Source organism: Oryzias latipes, chromosome 18, assembly GCF_053564925.1.
Source record: "Oryzias latipes strain Hd-rR chromosome 18, Olatipes_Hd-rR_3.1".
In the NCBI taxonomy this organism is placed as follows: domain Eukaryota; kingdom Metazoa; phylum Chordata; class Actinopteri; order Beloniformes; family Adrianichthyidae; genus Oryzias; species Oryzias latipes.
In genome coordinates this window covers 60,532-84,759 of record NC_136254.1, presented here as the reverse complement: position 1 = coordinate 84,759, position 24,228 = coordinate 60,532, and the positions used below count along the sequence as shown (strand labels likewise).

Here is a 24,228-nt window from a genome sequence, read left to right as displayed (position 1 = left end):
TATTTCTTATGTGAGCATAGTTATATAAAAAAGTAAGATCTAGCGTAACAAAACTAACTGTTAATTATAATCTTCAAAAATAAAAACCATAAGGGAAAAGGTGGTAAAAAACAAATTTGTATTAGTGAAATGAAAAAGTAAAACAAAAATACTATGACATGCATTCCTGTCAATCATTATTATTATAATCATTATTATTATTTATTTTTATATACACACATATATATATATATATTTACCAAAGTTATGTATTGACATTGATATATATTGAAAGCATCATCTTTTGTTGCAAACAAGGGTACCAACAAGCACCGTAAGTGTTTAGGCAAACAGAATCACATCAAAATCAGAATTAAATCAAACCGAGTCTGGAGCCACCACTTTTTTCAGATGTTTCTCCAGAAATTCCATGGCAAGCACTGGGTCCTCAAATCTGTGATGTTGCCCACTGGAGAGAGTGATGCGCAGCACAGCAGGATAGAAAGTCCAAACTTCAAACCTGGACACGAGCGCAGTTCCTTCTTCACTTTAGCAAACGCTGCCCTCTTCTTAGACACAGTGGCCGTGAAATCTGGGAAAATCATCACCCTTTTTCCTTGGTAAAGGAGAGGGGTCGTTCGGGTCGTTAAGAGTCCCTACTTTGTCCTCAAAGGACTCTTAACGACCCAAAACCATGTAGGCTAAGTTGACAATACCATCCAGTTTCAGGTCTGACTCCTCCCCCATGAGCGCATATATACCAGCTCTTCGACCAGCTTTTTCAGAATTCACAAAGCCTCTTGGATAGGAGGTGAAACGTCTTCTAACCAAGTCCAGATGACAGCCCCTAAACCTACTACAATGGAACCAACCTGGATGAATGACAGTCTTCATATACATATCCAAACTTAGCAAATCTTGAAGCAATGTGGCGACAAAGTCAGTAGCATGTGAACCTTCAGATCCTTCAGGCACGCCTACCACCCGTATGTTATTCCGCCTGGAGCGTCCTTCCAAATCTTCGAATTTCTGTGACAGACTGCCGACTCTGTCTGTTAGCGATGCTACTGTAGCCTGTAGGCTAGTTAGCTGGCTGTCGAGATCATTAGCAGGTTTCTCAAGGCTCTTAATAGTCTCGTTTTGTGCCGTGATTTTGGCTTCCGACGGTCCCAAGGCAGATGTAATTTCTTTTTTAACTGCACCAGATACAATCTGCTCAAACTCTTTGACTATTCCCGCCCGCATATTTTCCATCATTACCTCCATGCGTGCTAGCATACGATCGCTAGCATCTGAGGTGGGGTCGGTGGGCAGCTCAGGTGAGGCTGGAGGTTTGTTGCGGCCTGATTTCCCCATCTCGGATTTCCCTCGAGATGCCATGATTCAGCCGGACTTTCGGAGCGGAAAAAACGAGACCTGGCTCAGAAGTCACCTTTAACTTATGACGCCGTGCAAATGATTTAAAAAAAAAGGTGTAACATATGAATAAAGTCCCATTCTTGAGGAGCTGCAGCAAACGCGTCTCACATGTTCAACGCTCCACAGCGCACCCATAATCTGATTTTAGGGAGATCCTGTCAGCTCTTGTTGTAATCCAGCAGGACGAATGTGCACAAAATGAACATCAGCATTAAAACTTAGCACCAACCAGTCAAGTACCAGGCTACTGCAACTATGTGCGCCACCGTGAAAGGACTGAATTGAAAAGAAAAAATGGGGATAAAAAGAAAACTTGATTCTCAGGTTAATCTCTCCTTTACAATGTTTCTCTGTCAATTTGAAATAAAATTGTCAGAAAACAGTGCACCTCACTTACACAAGAGGCAAAGAAACTACCTGCAGGTTTCAGCTTGCCCCTTATGACAGATTTGTGGAAAGGTTTGAGCAATTGGAGCTTCTGAGTTTCTGCTGAAAAATGGGTAATCCACTGACATTTACTCTTAACACATTTGTAGTGATTGAGTAGGAACGGTTCTTCTGTTGCAAGTTCAATAGCTTACGGGAAACTCTGTTAGGCAACATATTCCTTCTTAAGCTTTTCTAAATGCTTTGCTGGGGTGTGGGGGGAGGGGGAAGTGTCGTTAGCCGTAACACATCTAGGTATGTGAAATTTGTGCTGAATTTACTTACCCATGACAAAATGGGAGTCTGAGCTATCATTGAATTTTAGTGATCAATTTTGGCTACAGATCTGTTTGAATGCCTTTAATATGACCAAAAGCCCCAATCTGCAACTTATTCAATACAAGATTCTCCACAGAACTCACTACACCGGACAGAGGTTATTTAAAATGGGTCTCAATCAGTCTGCTATATGCACACAGTCCATAGGTAACAACATAGACGACTATTTGCATGCCCTGTGGGTCTGTCCACCTGTCCAATCATTCTGGCGTAAGGTTTGTGAGGATTTATCAATCTGGTTTAATCATAAGATTCCTGCCTGCCCCAAATTCTGCTCATTAGGTGACCTGAATAACATCAACATGGAATCTAACAAGGCTTATATGGTTCTCACCGCTGTATGTATCGCAAAGAAAACTATACTCCTAAACTGGAAATCTAAAAATAATCTTAGCATCAACCACTACAGAAACCTCATGTCAGAGCATATTAGTTTAGAGACAATGTCCTCCACAAAAAACCTGTCGGCTTCAGACTCTCCCTGGCTCCAGCTGGTTAGTCACATCACCTATTAGGGGTGGGATGGTGATAGGTTGAGCCGGGTCCTGGCTGGTTGGGTGGGCCGGGGTGGGTTTGGGGGGGTGGGCTCTGCCGGGCCTGCCGTTCTCCCGGCTCGGGGCTCTGGTTGCCTGGGTGGGGTGGTGGTGGGGGCGCACACTCTGCCGGCAACTTGGCAGGGGTTCCTGGGCGGGTGCCTTCTGGGCGCAGGGTAGGCGGTGCGGCTGACGGTGGCCGGGTGCCGTGCTGGGTGGCTGGTCGCCGTGGCGGGGGCTGGGGGGGGGGGCTTGGGGCTCTGGGGCCTGGGGTCGTCTGCCCATGGCCGGTGTTTCGCCCGTGGCCGGTAGTTGGCGCGTGGCCTGGCCCCCCCGGGGTCGACGCCGCAGTCACAGCAGGGGTTAATGGGTTCACTTGGGTGGGTTTATTTCATTATTATTATTTTTATATTATTATTATTATTATTTTTTTTTTTTTATTATTATTATTATTATTGTTATTATTATTATAATTTTATCATTATTATTATTATGGGGCTTTCCCTCCCCCATCACAGAGAGGGGAGGGCACTGAGAGGGTTGGGGAGGGGGGCTCAGATATTATGGCGGGGGGGGTTGTAGTGCGTAGGGTTTTAGGGTTATGGGGGTGGCTGTGGGTGTGTGGCGATCCCTGGGTTGCTAAGGTCACGTGCCTGGGCTGGCTTGCGGAGACGGGGCGCCGGTCGGGTGGTGGCCGGCTCATGGGTTCCGGGGGCCCTGGCTTCGTCCCTGGCCTTTGTCTCGGTGTCCGGCGCCCGGTTGCCCCCATGGCTGCTGCCTGGTACGGCTAAGCGCTCCTGTCTTGTGGCCTGGGGGCCGGACACTGGGTTCGCTTGTGCCTCTGGACATTGGGGGGGCCCCTGTAGGGGGGCCCTCTCTGTGCCTGGCTGGTGGGGTGGGCGGTCCCCTCCTCTTCCCCTCCCGGGCTGCCTGGGTCCGGATGCTGGGGGGGCTTCTGGCCTGGGGGGCTCTCCTCCCCTCTCCTGGTCTGGCTGGTCTGGCTGGGTAGGATCTGGCTCCCTTTATGAACACACGGTTCACGTCGGCAGCATGCATGTATCTCCAACCCCACGTGCACGTGCACACTGCCACACTGCTCCCTGTCTGCTTCATCCCTCCTCCTTACCCACAGTGTATTGATGGACAGATTTTTTTCGCTCATCTTAGTGTCAGATTTTCACCTTTTATGTAACATTCGTCTTTCCAGCAGATCTGGTATAATTGTTACAGCTTAAAATAATAACTTATTCAAATCAGTGCTTGTATCCCCCACCTTTTCACCTTTCTTCCTTTTACTCTCTTCCACCCTCCCCTCACATTATTCCCCTCTCCCTCCCCACACACACTAAATGTAACAAATAAATAAAAAATAATACGACAAAAAGGGGTTTATACAAATCTACACTCTAGTTTCTTGAAGCTATATAACCTCTTTTTGTGATAGTAAAACCTGTCCAACACAAAAAGCCTTCAGCTCTAATCTGTTTGCTCAGCTGTTGGGCAGAACAAGTTTAAAAAAAAAAAAAAAAAAAAAGACATTTGTGCTCTGCATTTGATAGATGTCCTGACCAGGGATCAGGTCTGGACGACATCAGTCATCAGTCTGAGCTCCCTGCTGGACTCTGGTTTCACTAGCTTTGGTACTGGTGCAGAAAGGGACAGCGTATGTCCCCGTGGTCATGGTGGGTTCTATGGGCGTGCTGCTTCATCCAACTGCAGTGATTAGTACTTTGGCTCAAGCAATCTTTTTATTTTTTTAAACTTTTTTTTTTGAAAAAAAAATTCTTAATACAGAATACAGCTGTTCCCGTAGCAAAGAAAAACAACACGACAAAAAAAAAGGGCTTAACCAACCAGTGGAAATAGCATCAATTATTACGTCCTCCAAATCCTCAACTTGTCTGTTAGACCCAATTCCCACTAGACCTTTTAAAGAAACTTTTCCCCTAATTAATTATTCCATATTAACAATGATAAATACCTCTCTGGAAACGGGTTACGTGCCACAGTCTTTTAAATATGCAGTTGTTAAACCTCTTCTGAAAAAGCCCAGTTTGGATCCTAGCATCTTGGCCAACTATAGACCGATATCAAACCTGCCCTTTATTTCTAAAATCCTAGAAAGAGTTGTAGTTAAGCAGCTTTACTGCCACCTACAGGACAACAGCCACTTTGAAGACTTTCAGTAGGGGTTTAGACCCCACCACAGTGCGGAAACTGCTCTAGTTAGAGTCTCTAATGACTTGTTATTGACCTCAGAAAAGGGACTACTTTCTATTCTGGTCCTGTTGGACCTCAGTGCAGCCTTTTACACTATCGACCACAGTATTTTACTCCATAGATTAGAGCAGGACATAGGGATCAGAGGATCTGCTCTCCAGTGGTTTAAATCCTATCTGTCCGATAGATATCAGTTCTTTAATGTAAATGGACATTCCTCTCAGTGCACTCCAGTTAATTATGGAGTCCCACAGGGCTCAGTTTTAGGACCCATCCTGTTCATGCTTTATATGCCACCCCTAGGAAACATAATCAGGAAACACAGCATTAATTTTCATTGATATGGCGACGATACGCAGTTGTATTTATCCATGAAACCTGACCAGAATGACAATATAGAGAAACTGAATGCCTGCATCAGAGACATCAAGACCTGGATGACAATTAATTACCTCCTCTTGAACCGAGAAAAAACTGAGGTCATTATACTAGGTCCTAAATACCTCAGAGATGCTCTATCTGCTCAGATAGTCTCCCTGGATGGTGTAAGTATAGCCCCCAATTCCACAGTTAGAAACCTTGGGGTTTTATTTGACCAGGACTCATCATTTAAGGCTCGCCTTTTTTCACCTGCGGAATATTGTTAAGATCAGAAATATGCTTTCTATGAGTGATGCTGAAAAACTCATCCATGCATTTGTTACGTCTAGACTGGATTACTGTAACTCTTTGTTAGCAGCGCGTCCTAAGAGTTCTGTCACGGTGCCTCTGTCAGCCTACCTCCCCCCTCCTCCCTGCTCTGCTGATTGGAACCAGCTGCCCTTCATCACCTCGTCACCTGCAGACCTTCATTAGGAGATCCACTCCAGCATTCTACGCCAGTCCGTTACACCCTCCGGTGCTTATGCCTGGCCTCAAGCTAAATCACGTCTTTCCTAGTCAAAGCTTCGTACTTACCTCCTCTTGTCATACGCCTTCAGGTCCACTCCTCCACGGGTGCCGCTGGTTCCTCCACGCCTATCGCTGCTCAGGCCATGCAGTTCTCCTCGCTGTTTTCTGGATCGCTCGCTGCAGTGTCCTCCCTCGCTCCTTGGCAGCTCGGTGAATTCCCAAGACGTCATCCGGAATCTATGTCTCATTCTCACCTGCAATCAGCGACTGAACTTCAGCTCTTGGACTCTATTCATATTATTAAATTATCAACTTACTCCCTGAGTCTGAGTCTTCCGGGTTTCAGCAACTGGGTCTGCCTAGTCATCGACGTCATGACAAGTTCTTTAAGAAGTCTCCAGCTTGTTTAGAACACAGCAGCTAGATTGTTAGCAGGAACTAACAGAAGAGATCACATCACTCCTGTGTTAGTTTCACTTCACTGGATCCCAGTTGATTCTAGAATCAAGTTCAAGATCCTCCTGTTAACCTATAAGGCCTTACATGGACTGGCCCCATCCTATATCAAAGACCTCATAGTCCCTTACCATCCAATAAGAACAGTTCACTCGCAAAATGCAGGACTGCTTGTGGTTCCTAGAATTAATAAAAGTACAGTTGGAGGTAGAGCGTTTAGTCACCAAGCCCCTGTTTTATGGAAAAAGCTCCCAGCTCATGTAAGAGAGGCCGACTCAGTTTCTACATTTAAAGTTAGACTGAAAACATTCCTCTTTGGACAGGCCTATTATCAGAGTAGTTGGTATTCAGAGATTATTTAACTTAATGTTAATGTGTTTAAATTAAACTTATTTCTTTTAAAAGGCTGCTAGAAGTTGAAGCTGGGGTAACTATGGTGTTCTGTCCTCTTTTCTCATCTACTTCTACCCTTCTTCTCTTCTCTATTTTTGATCATTATTCATCATTTAGTTCTCCATGCCTCTGTTTGGTGCAGTGTGATTCATGTATTGTCCCTTTTTCCCTCTCCACTCCTGGGGAGTGGGAGTGCTTCCAGACTCCAGTTGGCTCATCCGTGCTCCTGTTCCTGACCGTGTACCTCGCCTTTGCTCCCGCTCCTACACCTGGCTGTGGATCCTGCCTCTGGCTCATCTTTGGCTCGTCTCTGCTCTGTACCTGACCGTGTACCTCGTCTCTGCTCCTACACCTGGCTGTGGTTCCTGTCTCCGGCTCGACTCACGCCCCTGACTGTCCCCCCCAACCACGCCTGGATGAAGCTCGTCTCCTGGACTATATGTAGTTGTAGTGTTAGATAAGTTAATTCTTAAGAGTTCTGGTAAATCGCCTGTCCGTCCTGGGGCAGAATCCTTCCTTCATACGGGCACCCCTGAGGTTTCTTCGTTTTTTCCGGAATCCGTTTTTTTAGGAGTTTTTCCTTACCGCAAAGGGGGGTCTAAAGGCAGGGATGCCATTATAGTTTAGTCAGTTTGTCAGTTCATTTTAGTATTTTCCTATTGAACTCTTTGTATTCGTGTTCCTTTTGAGTTCATGTTTTACTTTGAAGCCCATCGAGACGACTGTTGTTGTGATTTTGGGCTATACAAATAAAATTGAATTGAACCAATTTAGTTATCTTACTGAGGGGAGTGATGGAGACTCTCTCAGTGAAGGCTACCGTTGCAACTCAGGTGCACCACCAGCTGGGCTATGTGATCTCTGACCACAAACGTCGCCACTGATCCCAACAAGTGATGGCAAACTGGCAAACTCCAAATAATATTCCTCAGTTGTGGTCATTCCTGGGGTTTGCCAGATATTACTGATGATGGCGGGTCTTGCTAGGTTGGCCGTTCTCTTGTATAGGCTAGTTATAAAATACAGGATCTGTGGAATTCAGTGATGGTCCACCTGCAGAGCAGCGATGACCTTCCTACTTGTGATACGCTGTCAAATCTGTTTCAGACAAACCATGATGACTGAGCTGATTGGGATTTGTTTATGGTGAGGTCAGGCCACCTTTCAGGAGCAGAGGGGGTGGAAAGCTCTTCTGAGCATCCCACCACTGGGACCAGCTGCAACTAAATCAGGTCTACTGCTTGAGCAACAGTTAGGGACGATTCTCAACCAACCTGCACTGACATTTGCAGCGTGCCCTTACGTTGTACCTTGAGGATACAATGTGCTGGGCGGGTGCTGGGCCTGGCCAAATTTCCAACTGTGGCCGAGCCTGGTCGGGCCATGTTTACAACAACCCTCGTGGGCCCCCTTCTCCCCAGGGTGCCCCCTTTCCGGGGCGGGGGCAGCTGGCCCCTGTCTTGCTCCTTTCTGGACCAACCGTGGGCCTGGTGGGTGGCTGTCTGGAGCACGGAACAGGTCTCCCTTGGGGAGTCCTGGCTCCTACCTGGGGTTGGGGCAGGGGGATGCCCAGAACTCCTGGGTGGTGATGAGGTGCTCGTCTGGGACTGTGGGCAGCCCTCTCGGGTGGGGTCCGGCGTTGGGCCCTCCTGGCGTTACGGGGGGCTAGTCTACTGGTTGGGCTGGGGCGGCACTCTCTTTCCCCCCATACCTTCCTGCTCTCTGGCTCTGGGGGCCTTGCGGCGGTCCTGCTGGCCCTGGCCTGGGTGGCGGATGTGATCGCCCCGGGGGGCGGATGTCTCTACCTGCTGCCGTGTAGCATTGGGGGCGTCTGGCTGCCGCGGCTGCTGCGGCTGGGGTCTTGGTGTGGGGATGGCTGGTCATTCCCCCCTCCTTCTTTTCACATTACATCATCCATTATAGAGGAACATAAACACTCACCTGAGCACAGGTGTTGGCCCACCTTTGCACTAATAGTTTGCGTGACTCATTGAAATGTTTCACACTAGTTGGTTTTAGGACATGGGTGTGCGTGTGTGAACACTGTCTGTATTGTGTACATGTTGACATGTGGACATTTTTGCAGCTAACAGGTGTGTTTATAACATTTGAGTGTGTGTGTGGACAGGCCCCGCCCCTTTGAGATTTGTATTACATCTGAACCTTACCGTACTGATAAACACCCAGTAGCTTGTTGCTTTATGTCGCTTCATGGTTTCCCCCCCCCCCTCCTTTGATCACCCTCCTATCCCCCTCTCTCTTCTCCCCTCCTTTCCTTTTCCGTCCGGTCCAACACGATTTTCAAAAACGATTAGAATGAATAAAGTTTGGCCTCGATTCCAACAGGGGTTTATTCAGACATACCTTTGGTTTGTCTGAAGATTAATAACCCCTCTTGTCAAAGTAAAATATGTCCAACACAAGAGGCCTTCAGCTCTCATCTGTCTGCCCAGCTGTTGGACAGGACAAGTAAAAAAAAAAAAGAAAAACTAAATCAGATTAATTGTAATAAATATATTCTAAGAAGTCATTACCAGAAACATGACAGGAATCCACTTATTTACCACAGAGAGAGAAACACTGTAAAACAACTCACCAGTTTAAAATAATGTGGTCCTGTCATCCTTTTTAAGCAGGACTCTGACAGAGCAGTTCAGAAATTACACGAGTCCTGAAGGGCCACCAAATCCCAGGAGCACCCATGCAGGCAGAGGATGTGCAGGGCGAAGAGCTATAGAAAATATAAACTTGTGTTTTGCCAGAACAGATAAATTGAATCAGTGAATTCTAAAGGGCCCCAATTCCATCATTTTTCAAAATTGAGATATCATTTGTGTAATGATCCTCAAGAGCTAACCTACCTGATCATGTGAAAAAAGCTCCCTAGTCCACTTTAATGTATTGACTATTCACAGGATTTAAAATGCAACGTGTGCAAGAGAGGCCCAACTCCTGGACTTGGCTTCTCTTGCATGGATTCTACTGTAGGCAACTTGCTGTGAAGGCGGCAAGTTCCTCAGTAAGTTAGCATTTAGTGATGTTAGAGGTGACGATGAGTCTTACAATGACGATTATATGCTATAGATGTACTTCTCTGATGACCAGTTCCCTGTCAGGATTTAAAAGACATCTGCCTGGCACTAATCATGAATCAGAACAATGGTTTGGGTATAAACACATCCTAAGTGTTAAAAATGTGACAATCTGAAAAACAAAGATTCATGCAGATGATGATATTTGGTATTCTGTTTTACTGTTTTACTTGTTGGACAGGACAAGTAAAAAAAAAAAAAAAAAAAAAAAAAATTGGTATTCTCATTCTTTCCAGATGTTATTTCCATATATGCAAGAAGGGCCCAAGTCTAGAAACTACTTTGCAAATGAAATGACACAGTGAAGTGATTCATATTATAGCACTCCTAACCTATGAACTGGGGCTATATCTGGTTAAGGTATGAGTCATTTGGTGTTGCCTTTCTCTAAATTAGACAACTACATTAATTTCCTGTAAAAATCTATTTCTTGGAATTAGGCCCATTTTGAATTCACTGATTTAATTTACAAATAAATTTTAAAATAACTTCAAATGACAATAAGAGAAGTTTAAACAGAAGCTTGTTAGGGCTGGGTATCACCAATAATTTCCAGAAATGTGTCACGTTTTTTTCAATTCTTTCGATCCACTCAGATTCAATTCAATTTAGAATTTTTGCAGTTTACACAAGGACACATACAGTGGTAGACAACATTGTTGGTATTCCTCAGTTAAAGAAAGAAAGTCCACAATGTTCACTGAAATGACTTGAAACATTCAAAATTAACAATAAATTAAAATTTATTGAAAATTAAATCATCAAAATCAGCCATTACTTCTGAGTTGTTGATTAACAGAATGATTAAAAAACAAACTAATGAAATAAGGCTGGACAAAAATGATGGTAACCATAACTTAATATTTTGTTGCACAACCTTTTGAGGCAATCACTGCAATGAAACAGTTTCTGTATTTGTCAATGAGCCTTCTGCACCTGTCCACAGGTATTTTGGCCCACTCCTTATGAGCAAACTGCTCCAGTTGTCTCAGGTTTGACGGGTTTCTTCTCCAAATGGCATGTCTCTGCTCCTTCCACAGATGTTCAATGGGATTCAGATCTGGGCTCATAGAAGGCCACTTCAGAATAATCCAACGCTTTTCTCTGAGCCATTCTTGGGGTTTTTTGTCTGTGTGTTTTGGATGGTTGTCCTGTTGGAAGACCCATGACCTGCCACTGAGACCAGGCTTTTTGACACTAGGCAGCACATTTTCTACCCAGAATGCCTTTCATTTGACCTTGCACAACTTCAAGACACCCTGTGGCCGATGCAGCAAAGCAGCCCCAAAACAGAACTGAGCCTCCTCCATGTTTCACAGTAGGACAGTGGTTGGATGCTTCATTTTTGAGTCTACCAACAGGGAGTTGATGTTTCTTACCAAAAAGCTGCAGTTTGGTCTCATCTGTCCAAAGGACATTTTCCCAGAAGCTTTGTGGCTTGTCAAAATGCATTTCTGTAAATTCCAGTCTGGCTTTTTTCTGATTTCTTTTCAACAGTGGTGTCCTCCTTGGTCGTCTCCCATGAAGTCCACTCTGGATCAAACAACGATGGATGGTGCGATCTGACACTGATGTACCTTGATCTAGGAGTTCACCTTTATTGTCTTTGGAGGTTGTTCTTTGCTCTTTGGATACAGTTCCAACTATCCGTCTCCTCAATTTGTCATCGATTTTCCTCTTCCAACCACGTCCAGGGAGGTTGGCTGCTGTCCCGTGGGTCTTAAACTTCTGAATAATACGTGCCACTGTGGTCACAGGAACTTCACGATGCTTAGAGATGGTTTTATAGCCTTTACCTTTACGATTTTTGTCTATAATTTTGTGCCTAATGTCGTGGGACAATTCTCTCCTTGGCTTTCTGTTGTCCATTTTCCGTGTGGTTCACACCTTTTCACCAAACAGCAACATGACTATTTGTTTCCCTTTAAATAGGCAGACTGACTGATTATGGGTTTGAAAACAGCTGTGATGTCAATTAAAGGACATACCTGAGTTCATCATGACCCCTTGGGCAATTAGTTCTCAGTCTTTTATGGAGGTACCATCATTTTTGTCCAGCCCCACCTCATTAATTTGTTTTTGTTTTTTTAATAATTCTGTTAATCAACAATTCAAAAGTAATGGCTGATTTTGATTATTTAATTTTCAATAAATTTTAATTTATTGTTACTTTTGAACGTTTCAAGTCATTTCAGTGAACATTGTGGACTTTTTTTCTTTAACTCAGGGATACCAACAATTTTGCCCACCACTGTATTTGTATAGAAATACAATAATAATCTATATGTTTTGAGGACAGTCTCATTAATCTGATACTGTGATGTATGTGAACTGTCTGATATATGTGATGTACATACTAAGATGAATTAGCAAGCAGAATTTGGGTTTACTGCTGTTGTGCGTTAGGTTACCACATTAGGAAAGGCATAAATGATTGATCTCTACTTTTATGGATCGATTAATTAGCTTGGATAGATTTAAATCAATTAATTGATTTTTATCAATCCAACCCTTCTAAATGTTACCACTTATTTTGTTGTCAATATGTAGACAGATGTGTTTAAGGATTTTAAGTTTGTTTCGAGGAAATGTCTTAGTAGGACAGTCAACCTGAAAACTTTAACAACTGAAGATATGCAATAATCATATTGACTAACTTAAAATTCGAGGTGGGGGTTAAAACTTGTCTTTTTCAGATATTTTCAGATGTTTCCTTCTGTTTTCAACAAGCATTAGAAATAAATGACCCTTTGTAATAACATCCTTGAATAACACCAAACTGTACATATGTGTGCTTAACCTAATGTGAAGAGAAAAAAAAGGCTTACCTTTCCAGAGAATGCACACCGTCCCACAATATTTACTGGAATTTAGAGATTCTAAAGGATTTCAAGTGACTCGTTCAAACCTGTCCGTAGTTTCGTCATCGTAGGCGACAGTTCACAGTGACAGACACACCCTGCAAGGTTGTGGATAAAAGAGCAAAGCCAAGTTGATGTTCTGCATCTGGTGAGTAGTTTCTCACAGGAGCATCTTCGTCTTAGACCCAGGTATGAAATGATTCTTCTGAAAAGTGCAGGCTTGTCAGTCATTGATGTTTTTTGTTTTTTCAGGACACATCCACCTGTAATTCAGAAAATGGCTTTTCCGTATGAAGTGACGATCCACATGAAAGACAGTTGGTCTTTCTCTATGTACAGATCACTGTACGTGACTCTGGTGGGCAAACAGGCGGAAAGTGAGAAAGCGAAAACCTCTACACCTTTTTATCCTTTCAACAAAAATGTTAGTGTGAAACTCTTTTTCAGTCCAAGCTGTTTCACATGTCTTATGAAAATCATTGTAGAATATCTGCATATCTAGAGATGTTGCAGCTCAGCTCTTTGTCTGCTCTGCTATTTTTTCAGGTGTTTAAAATCACTGTGAACTGTCCTGAGGACATTGGAGAGGTGTTGATGATAAAGATTGATGGCTATTCTAACGGCCTCATTCCATACACTTGGCACCCTGAAAAGGTGGAGATGAAGTCTCCCTCTGGGCTTGTCTACATGTTCTGTGGCTATCAATGGATCTCTGGCAACAACGTGTACTTGTTCAAAGAGGAAACAGGTTTGTGCATCCTCTTAAATCATCTCATTTAGTTGGAGAGAGAGCAATATTTTAAAAAGTTTCTCTTTTGATTATGATCAAATTTTTGGTCTCTTTGTGTCAGCTCTGTTGAGCACAAATTCTGAACTTCTTAAAGTGTGCAGTGAGGAAATTGAGGAACGACGAAAGATATATTGGTAAGTGCTTATGACAGGTTCTGAAATAAAAAACTACTATCTTTGTTCTTTTGGTTTTATGAAGCAAATGGGAGAGGATTAATGGACTTTTTCTAAGCAGAATTTGCTTGACCAACAGTCAGTAATAATAATAATAATAATAATAATAATAATATATATATATATATATATCATCCACCTTCTAACACAAACCTGTGCAAAGGTGTCGGCTCACCTTTGCACAATTAGTGTGGGTGACAGAATGAAATACTTTGTGAAACACGTTTTGTTGTCGTGTTGTTGTGAAACACGTGTTTGTATGCTTAAGCATCTGTGAGCTGTAGTTGGGTTAGGGTTATTGTTTACGTGTTGACATGTTTTTGTGTGAAGATCTTTGAAACCAACAGGTATCTTTGTAACATTTGTGTGGACAGGCTCCACCCCTATTGACTAACATCTACACTTACTAGATGATAAACCTCTAACAACTTGTTGCTTTGTTATTCTACCTTCCGCCCCCTTCTTCTTTAATCATCCTCCAACTGCCTTGAACCCTTTTTTTCGCCTCCCCCTTGTTTTTTACCTTTAAGGCCTGTTCACACCGGGACGAATTTCGCCGGCGATTTTCGCCGACGTTTAACGCCTCGTGACTAAACAAAGGGCACCAATGAGCGTGTGCACACCAACGCGAAAAAACGCCACGCGAAAAAGCGTAAAAAAAAAACGCCTCGGGTTCGTTTTTTTTTATTCGACCAATGAGAATGGCGCTTTTGCAAACGTGTCTGGAGCTTCTGAAGTTAAAGTAAAACACAACTTGGGGGCGCTCAAACACAAAACTGCCTTGCTGAACACACATACCAGCGAAGAAGATAGACGCCAAGTTGCATCTACACTGCCGCGAAGAAATAATGACGGACATTCTAAAATATCCCCGAACCATGCACCAGTTGGAGCTACTGGTGCTTGAAATATTCATGTTTTCTTTGTATTATTCTGACAAGCGCGTAAATACTTGCTCTCTTCTTCTGAGGGAAAAGCGACTTTAAGAAGCGTAAAGTTGCGCAGCGCCACCTTGTGTACAGGAGTATTTCTGTTTACATTAAGCGCCATCTAATGTCAGGGAATGAAATTGCATGTTCGCTCGGCTCATCGTCAGCGAAAATCGCCTGGGTGTGAACACAAAAAACCTGGCGAAAAACGCTGGCGAATAACGCCTGGCGAATATTCGTCCCGGTGTGTACGGGCCTTTAACCCCCCAATCTCTAACATCCCTCTCTCCTCTTTTTTTCCCGTCCCATCCAACAAGAAATGTAAACAAATATAATTAATTACGTGGCAGTAGAGATGGGCCGACTGACCTACAGCGGATACGCCATCAGTGGGTGAATGGACTGTGAATGTAAAGTGGGCATTCGAGGAAGGTAGAAAAGCGCTATGAAGTATACGCCATTCTATATAGATATTTATCGTATTAGTTTAGCCTCAAACACAAATGGGGTTTACACAAATATACACCCTGTTTGTGAAAAGATTCATAACCCCTGTTGCAGATGTAAAAACTGTTTAACTCAAGAGGCCTTCAGCCCTGCTCTGTTTGCTCAACTGCTACAGGACAAGTTAGAAAAATGAAAAAAGAGAGAAATGCGATCATTTAATTCATTTAAGAGAATAGCCTAAAGAGCTTAAAGAGCACTCACATGACTCTAAAAGACAGCCTTAGCTGAGATTTAAATATGATCATTTACATTTGATCATTTTTATTTATTAATTTAAACACAAATAAATACAGAGCATGAAACCTAAAAGGAAGGGTATGAGCATCATTGTCATATTCACAACAGTCACCAGAAGATTAAAGGTGCCTTAGTTCTACTTTGACAAAGACAGATCAAGTCTAACGTCAGAGCAGCTGTTAGCAGCGCTCCTTTTGAAGAAAGTGTGGACAAATTTTTTAACAAATGAAAATGTATTAGTTTAAATTATAGACCTACAGTCTGACTTTTCTTTGTACACACATAATTATAACTTTGTGTATAAACCACTGACATAGGTTTTTTTTCTGTTTGTCTTCAGCTGGAGCACTTACAAAAGCAAATGGCCAGATTGCATAGATGCAGACTCAGCAGCATCTCTACACCTTGGCCAGGGGTACCTCATAACAAGAATTCTCAAGCGTGAACTCAAAGTGCTTCTCACGTAAGGTCCTCATTTCATCTAGCTGCTTCTTGATCCCCCAGCATGTGGACATGTTTTCTAGCTCAAAAAGTGACTGAGGAATTTCTTGTTGGCCATGTAGGGTGGGCTGGCTGGAATTAACCAAAAGTAGAAACATCGACAACTTCACGGATATGAGTCAAATTAAAGATCTCCACAAGCATCACATGACTCCAACATCTGGTAATGTCATGTATCTGCCTGTTGAAACTATTTTTGATTAAATTAGTGTACACAATTGAAGGTTTAGTTTGTATTGCTCTGGGTCAAAAGATAATATAAAGTTCAGATTGTGTAAAGGAGTACTTGTAGTCCAACAGTTTCTCCACACCAAAGTAAAGGTGCCTCGTTTTCCAGAGTACATCATGAACCACTGGAAGGAGGACGACTTCTTTGGCCGTCAGTTTCTGAACGGGGTCAACCCCATGGTGATCAAACGCATCAAAGCTCTGCCTGGAAACTTTCCTGTCACTGATGAAATGGTCTCATTAAAGCTGAGCTCTGAGATGCAGGTTTGTTCTTTAAGTTGCTTTGGATAAAAGCTGCCACTGAAAGACTGATTGTAAATCTCCATATAAACTGTCCCAAACAGAGCAGAGCAGAATTGTTCCATACACCTGTTGAGCTTTCACCTGTGTCCTCTCCATTCATTCACCGTTTCCAAACAGAAGGGAAACATATTCCTGTGTGACTACAAGATCCTGGACGGGGTGAGAACAAACACCATCAATGAGAAAAAGCAGTACTTGGCTGCTCCCCTGGTTCTGCTCCACAGGGATGCTAACGAGATGAAGCCCATTGCCATCCAGGTAAACCAAAGCTCTGTGGCGGTTTTATTTAACAAGGTTGCATTGTGAACACCGGCCCAATAAACTAATCAACAACAATCAACATGCTTAAATGACACAAGACAAATAAAAAAGAAGACATGTTTGTAAGTATTTGTCTGGATTAGGACTTGTTTTGTTTTACCTAAAATGTAATTTTAATCCTCAACAAGAAATACAAAAATTAACTGAATAAGAGTGAAAAAAAAAAGCTTTGGTTCAAAAAGTTTCCAATTATCTTCCCTGTGAATAGCACAACTAAGAAAGCTGGATAGTCTCGTTGAAAAACTGTTTTTATGACCAAATGTTGGTCATTAAAATGTAGACACTTTATTGTTTTAAAGGCACATCTATATATTCAACTTTTCCTGCAGCTCAAGCAGAAACCAGGAGAAGACAATCCCATCTTTCTCCCCACTGACTTTGAATTTGACTGGCTGCTGGCAAAGGCGTTTGTGAGAAGTGCAGAGTTCAACCTGCATGAGATCGACTATCACCTGCTGCGCACTCACCTGCTGGCTGAAGTTTTTATTGTTTCCCTGAACAGGAACCTCCCCGGTGTTCACCCCATTTACAAGGTACCTAAAGCTGATGCATCACTGTGCACCAATAACTGTGAGTAAGATATGAACAAAGGACAAGAAAACATTTGTCTCTTTCAGCTTCTCGTCCGCCACACATTTGACACTCTGCAGATCAACAATGCGGCTCGAACTCTTCTTGTATCAGATAATGGAGTTCTGACGAAGGTCTGTACAGAAAAACACAGGACAAAAAGTTCAGGCTGATGGAAATCTCTGACTTTACTTTTATTGTTGTGCAGAATTCAGCAGCAGGTAAAGACGGTATCAACACCATCGTTCAGAGAGCTCTCCAATCAGTGACCTACGCTTCTCTCTGCTTTCCTGATGACATCAAGGAGAGAGATCTGGAGGATGTGCCAAACTTCTACTACAGAGATGACGGACGCAAACTGTGGGACTGCATGCACCAGTGATTATTTTTACTTTTTGTCTAAAATGTCTGATATTTTAGGATGTTTTCCTGTTTTTCACAAGCAGCAGTTATGATAACTTTTACTGAGTGTTTTATTTTTCTTAAAGGTTTGTGAATGACATTCTTGGGCTCTATTATAAAAATGATGACTTGGTGAAGAACGACAAAGAACTGCAGAACTGGATTAAAGAAACCTTTCAACATGGATGTTTTGACCAGGAAAAATCTGGTGGGAAATATTTTCAATAGGACACAAAAAACATTACACTTGAATTTTCTTACACCGAGTAAATACAAATGACAAAAAAGCAGGGAACATTTGATAAGAACTAACACTACAAACAGAAAAAAACAGAAGAGTGTATGGCAATTCTTTAAAATGACAATTTAAAAATATGGAAGAAATAGAAATGGGAGGCTGTAGAGGAGTTGTTCCTCATCCAAGGGGATGTGGGTTTGGTTCCTGGCTTCTCAAAATACATGCCATAGTGTCCTTGGGCAAATACATAGCATGGTTGTGCCTTGCATGGGAGCACCCCAACTACGAGTGTGTGAATGACAGATAATTTTAAATTGCCTTTTGCCCTAACTAAGCCAAAAAAGAGTTTTCTAAGTTCTCTAAATGTGATTTGGCTAATACACAAACAATTAAGGCCTCTTCTCTGATTACCTAACTGATAAAGTTATTCTTCTGAAATCCTCAGGAATCCCAAAAGAAATCATCTCGCTGGTTGACCTGGTCAAGTTTGTCACTATGGTGATGTTCACTTGCTCTGCACAGCATGCAGCTGTGAACTTTGGTCAGGTGAGTCTTTGTCACTTTAAGCTTGTCATTTTTTTATGTGAAAGTTTTACGTCTTCACACTTGTAAACATCCGCAGGAAAATTGAAATTTCTAAAACAGACACGAGCTGTTGAGATCCTTTAAATCCCTAACATGGAGAGAGGTGGCCAAACTTTCTGTTCGATATTTCTCCTGTACAAGCATCAAAACCAGGATTTACACTTCAGACTTAGGCTTTGTCTTTCTGTTACACCAAAATCCCTGAAATTAGTTTAATGTGAACAAACTCATTGGGTCAAGATAAAGACGCTCCCGGCTTCTGAGTTGAGCGTGATTAAGGTTATTTTTCCGGATGAATGCAAAATACACATGGACTTATCTGCTTTTAAAAACTATTTTCCAATAAATAAGGTATAAAATGAAGCCAAGGCCAATTTAAAAAGTCCAGATCTTTCTGTGCTTTTTGTCTGACGATAACACAGGAACACAAATTATTGTTTCCTAAACAAAACACAACAGTGACAAAACCAGTGTTCTTATCAGTTTTCAGTAAGTTGTAAAATTTCAAAATCTATTTTTCCTCTTCATCAATAAACAACAATTATCTGCTAAAAACGTTTTTTTAACATTATACTATATTTCTTTTCTCTAGTATGACTTTTATGGATGGATGCCAAATTGCCCCGCCACAATGCAGGTGGCCCCTCCCATAGAAAAGGGGAAGATCACAGAGGCTCAATTCTTGAATGCCTTACCTGATTATAAAACAGCAGTCCAAAGCATGGAAACCGTTTTGGTGCTCAGCGCACCAACACCTGATGAGGTGAGTGATCCAAACTGCCTTTGACACTATGTTGTTTACCTCTTGGCATATCCCTTCAGGGGTCGCCACACCGAATCAGGTTTCGATGATTCACACAGAGGGTTGGGCCGAGATTTAAATGCCGGATGCCCTTCCTGACACAACCCTGAGATTTCAAGCCGCATGTTGTGGGACCAAAAGAGAAAACCGATTAGACATTAAATCCCATAAGGAAGTGACATTGCTTTAAGATTGAAATGTTGTGATTTTATAAATTAAGAGAGGCATCCATTTGATCAAGAGGAGGTTTTGGTTTGGGGTCAACCCTTTGAAGGTTTGCTCTCTCTCTCGTTAAGGGTGAAATATCTTTTTTTCCCCTCATCTGAGTCATTCAAAGAGCAATATTTTTGTTTGCAGAATAATTCTAATGTTAAAGTTGTGTAGTTGTGTAGACATCTATTTGTATACATCTATTTTTGCATCTTTCAAAAATTCAGTCAACACAAAAGAGTGGAGGAATAGGAGATTTTAGTTTTCACATTCTAACCACCTCTGACCAAACAAGCATCAATGCACAACAGACATAAATAGCCAGAAGATATGTATTTATATTTCTATACCTGCTGCTTATCTGCTCGTCAGGCTTGACGAAGAAACAAATCATCCTAAGATAATTTATGAACAAAGATGTAGTCACAAATTAAGTTTGAGTGCGTGCTTTGTTAATTAAAAATGTACATCTGCATTTTTAATTCAATTCAATTCAATTCAATTCAATTTTCAATTCAATTCAATTTTATTTGTATAGCCCAAAATCACAACAACAGTCGTCTCGATGGGCTTCGAAGTAAAACATGAAATCAAAAGGATCACGAATACAAAGAGTTCAATAGAAAAGTACTAAAATGAACTAACAAACTGACTAAGCTATACTGGCATCCCTGCCCTTAGACCCCCCTTCGCGGTAAGGAAAAACTCCCAAAAAAACCGGATTCCGGAAAAAACGAAGAAACCTCAGGGGTGCCCACATGAAGGAGGGATCCTCCCCCAGGACGGACAGGCGATTTACCAGAAATCTTAGAGAAGAATTAACTTATCTAAATCTACAACTACATATATAAAAGTCCAGCAGACGAGCTTCATCCAGCCGTGGTTATCGGGACAGTCAAAGGCGCGAGTCGAGCCGGAGACAGGAACCACAGCCAGGTGTAGGAGCAGGAGCAGAGACGAGGTACTCGGTCAGGTACAGAGCAGAGACGAGCCAGAGATGAGCCAGAGGCAGGATCCACAGCCAGGTGTAGGAGCAGGAGCAAAGGCGAGGTAAACGGTCAGGAACTGGAGCACGGATGAGCCAACTGGAGTCTGGAAGCACTCCCACTCCCCAGGAGGGGAGAGGAAAAGAGGGACAATACATGAATCGCACTGCACCAAACAGAGGCATGGAGAACTAAATGATAAATTATGATCAAGAATAGAGGAGAGGAAGGGTAGAAGTAAAAAAGGAAAGAGGACAGAACCCCAGTGTACCATAGTTACCCCAGCTTCAACTTCTAGCAGCCTTTTAAAAGAAATAGTTATTATTAAGTTTAATTTAAACAAACTAACATTAAGTTAAATAATCTCTGAATACTAACTAGTCTGACAATAAGCCTGTCCAAAGAGGAATGTTTTCAGTCTAACTTTGAATGTAGAAACTGAGTCGGCCTCTCTTATATGAGCTGGGAGTTTATTCCATAAGACAGGGGCTTGGTGGCTAAACGCTCTACCTCCAACCGTACTTTTACCAATTCTAGGAACCACAAGCAGTCCTGCATTTTGCGAGCGAAGTGTTCTGATTGGTTGGTAAGGGACTATGAGGTCCTTAATATAGGACGGGGCCATTCCATGTAAGGCCTTATAGGTTAACAGGAGGATCTTGAACTTAATTCTAGAATCAACTGGGAGCCAATGGAGCGAAACTAACACAGGAGTGATGTGATCTCTTCTGCTGGTTCCAGCTAACAATCTAGCAGCTGCGTTCTGAACAAGCTGGAGACTTCTTAAGGAACTCTTAGGACACGCTGCTAACAAGGAGTTACAGTAATCCAGCCTCGACGTAACAAATGCATGGATGAGTTTTTCAGCATCACTCTTAGAAAGTATATTTCTGATCTTAGCAATATTCCGCAGGTGAAAAAAGGCAGTTCTACACGCCTGAGATATATGAGCCTTAAATGATAAATCCTGGTCAAGTAAAACCCCAAGGTTTCTAACTGTGGAATTGGGGGCTATACTTATACCATCCAGGGAGACTATCTGAGCAGACAGAGCATCTCTGAGGTTTTTAGGACCAAGTATAATGACCTCAGTTTTTTCTGGGTTCAAGAGGAGGTAATTAATTGTCATCCAGGTCTTGATGTCACTGATGCAGGCGTTCAGTTTCTCTATCTGGTCATTCTGGTCAGGCTTCATGGATAAATACAACTGCGTATCGTCGGCATAACAATGAAAATTAATGCTGTGTTTCCTGATTATGTTTCCTAGGGGTAACATATAAAGCGTAAACAGGATCGGTCCCAAGACTGAGCCCTGTGGGACTCCATAGTTGACTCGAGTGCACTGAGAGGAATGGCCATTTACATTAACGAACTGATACCTATCAGACAGATAGGATTTAAACCACTGGAGAGCAGATCCTCTGATCCCTATGTCCTGCTCTAATCTATGGAGTAAAATACCGTGGTCGATAGTGTCAAAGGCAGCACTGAGGTCCAACAGGACCAGAATAGAAAGTAGTCCCTTTTCTGAGGCCAATAACAAGTCATTAGAGACTCTAACTAGTGCAGTTTCCGTACTGTGGTGAGGTCTAAACCCCGACTGAAAGTCTTCAAAGTGGCTGTTGTCCTGTAGGTGGCAGTAAAGCTGCTTAACTACAACTCTTTCTAGGATTTTAGAAATAAAGGGCAGGTTTGATATCGGTCTATAGTTGGCCAAGATGCTAGGATCCAAACTGGGCTTTTTCAGAAGAGGTTTAACAACTGCATATTTAAAAGACTGTGGCACGTAACCCGTTTCCAGAGAGGCATTTATCATTGTTAATATGGGATCATTAATTAGGGGAAAAGTTTCTTTAAAAAGTCTAGTGGGAATTGGGTCTAACAGACACGTTGAGGATTTGGAGGACGTAATAATTGATGTTATTTCCGCTTGATCCACAGCAGTGAAGCAGTCTAATGTTACAGAGGTTTCTATGGATGCCTCCATTTCTACCGCTTCAGCCTGTTCTGGGCTGATAGTAGGAATAACTTGATTTAACTTATGTCTAATATTTGAGATTTTACTATCGAAAAATGTAAGAAAATCATCAGAGCTGAGAGAAACAGGAACATGTGGTTCTACTGAGCTCTGACTGCGAGTTAATTTAGCTATAGTGCTAAAAAGAAATCTTGGATTGTTTCCATTCTCTGATATTAAGGTTGAATAGTACTGGCTTCTAGCTCCACGCAGAGCTTTTTTATAATTTAATAGGCTATGTTTCCAGATATCCAGAGACTGCTCTGAACCGGAGCGGCGCCATTCTCTTTCCAACTTACGGGTTTCTCGTTTAAGAGAACGAGTTTCAGCGTTTTACTGTTGTCATTAATCCTTGTGCTATCCTAGAGACTTTAAAATTGGGAGTGGGGTCATCTAGACCCACTAGACAGTGCTCTGAACCTTTTTTATTCAATGAATTGTGATCTTCACTGGTGTCCATGGATTACATGAAATCTTTCCACCTTTATCCACCTTTGTCATGGTGGATGGGGGGGTCATCTTCCATAGGATAGCACAAGGGTTAAACTCAAAATAGAAAAATAAATCAGAGGGTTAGGTGTAAATTAATAGGAAATTAAACTTGACAAAAATATTTGACTATCACTAGCATTTGATTGACTGAAACAATTGTTTTTCTTGTCCACAGAGATACCTTCCTGACTTCGACTTGAAGGATTTCACTGAGGACGCACCCCGCCAGAAGATTGTATTATTCAAGCAGAATCTTGCAGAGATCAGTAACATCATCCAGACAGCAAACAGAAAGCTGCCCTTCACATATCCCTACCTGGATCCAAAGCATGTGGAAAACAGTATAAGCATTTAATATGGGAATTGATACTGGAGAGGGCAAAACTTTCATCTCTTTGAAAATCAGGTTCAATCTTTTATTTTCTTTCAAACCTTTTGACATTTATATATCAAAGACCAAGGCTGGCCTGTTCCATTATGAGTTTCCCCCCCTTCTTTTCTGTAACTCTTGAAGGAAATAAAATTCATGACTTTCAAAAGAATACAATGTCGAAATGCTTGCTTTGATGGACAACCAAAACATTCAGATTGATGACAATGCATCATGAGTGACTGACGCCCACAAATCTACACTTTATCCTTTTTCTCATAAATATTAATGATTAGCTGTAATATATTGAAATGATCAGACTTCATAAATGTGTGAAATAAAAAAATAACGAATGCATCAACAATGAAGCCAGAAATCTGACTTGTATTTTTAACCTTGACCTGACTCTTTGATTGCTCTGTAACCCTCGTGCTATCCCAGGCAGTGTACCATTGGGAGTTGGGTCATCTAGACCCACTAGACAGTATGCTGAACCTTTTTTCTTCAATGATTTGTGATTTTCACTGGTGTCCATGGATTACATGAAATCTTTCCACCTTTATCCACCTTTGTCATGGTAGGGAGAACACGTCAATGGAAGGGGTGGGGGTCATCTAAGATAGCACAAGGGTCTATCCTTCAGCAATTAAGTAAAACAGTAATTTATTGGTAAGCATAGACCCAATGGGGGGTTAGGTGTATCTCATATGGGTTTTATGTGGGACCTAAATGAGCTATAATGTGGGCTATATGTGGGTTTGTCCGCAGTTTCCATGGTGGCCCCAACTGTATATGCCCGCATAGGCTTGAAGTGGGTGGTCAGTGGGTTTCCTGTAGGCCACGAGTGGGTAAGTAGCATTAGAACCGTACCATAACTCGTTGTTCTTCTTGTGTGGGCTGGAAGAAGGATGGAAACAGGGCAAAAATGGGCCCCAGTCAGGTAATTTAGCCATGACCC

At 42.3% G+C, this 24,228-nt stretch overlaps 1 protein-coding gene and 1 long non-coding RNA gene across 3 annotated transcripts; both read left to right on the top strand.

Annotated features, from left to right (window-relative positions):
* The first annotated feature begins 5,678 nt into the window (after positions 1-5,678).
* On the top strand, positions 5,679-6,124 carry LOC144987261 (uncharacterized). Its single transcript, XR_013651138.1, has 2 exons — positions 5,679-5,814; positions 5,897-6,124. It is a non-coding gene; the product is annotated as an uncharacterized LOC144987261 (long non-coding RNA).
* Positions 6,125-12,617: 6,493 nt separating this feature from the next.
* LOC101162978 (polyunsaturated fatty acid lipoxygenase ALOX15B-like) lies at positions 12,618-23,634 on the top strand. Of its 2 annotated transcripts, XM_078936475.1 has the most exons (15): positions 12,618-12,757; positions 12,862-13,033; positions 13,156-13,357; positions 13,461-13,533; positions 15,586-15,708; positions 15,809-15,909; positions 16,084-16,238; positions 16,395-16,535; positions 16,928-17,131; positions 17,216-17,302; positions 17,377-17,546; positions 17,657-17,778; positions 18,254-18,354; positions 18,986-19,156; positions 23,076-23,634. In XM_078936475.1, the coding sequence occupies exons 1-15, from the start codon at positions 12,744-12,746 to the stop codon at positions 23,253-23,255; spliced, it is 2,016 nt and encodes a 671-aa protein (XP_078792601.1). In that variant the 5' UTR covers positions 12,618-12,743; the 3' UTR covers positions 23,256-23,634. The 2 variants fall into 2 exon arrangements, with proteins under 2 accessions (XP_078792601.1, XP_023804734.1); XM_023948966.2 differs by having other exon boundaries at positions 12,685-13,033.
* Positions 23,635-24,228: the final 594 nt, after the last annotated feature.

Bases quoted from the DNA above. Each gene is read 5' to 3' on its own strand.
- LOC101162978 (XM_023948966.2), top strand. From the start codon at position 12,806: ATGATTCTTCTGAAAAGTGCAGGCTTGTCAGTCATTGATGTTTTTTGT. The intron at 16,536-16,927 runs GTAAACCAAAGC...CTTTTCCTGCAG, and splicing joins TGAAGCCCATTGCCATCCAG to CTCAAGCAGAAACCAGGAGA. The intron at 17,547-17,656 runs GTGATTATTTTT...TTTTTCTTAAAG, and splicing joins CTGTGGGACTGCATGCACCA to GTTTGTGAATGACATTCTTG.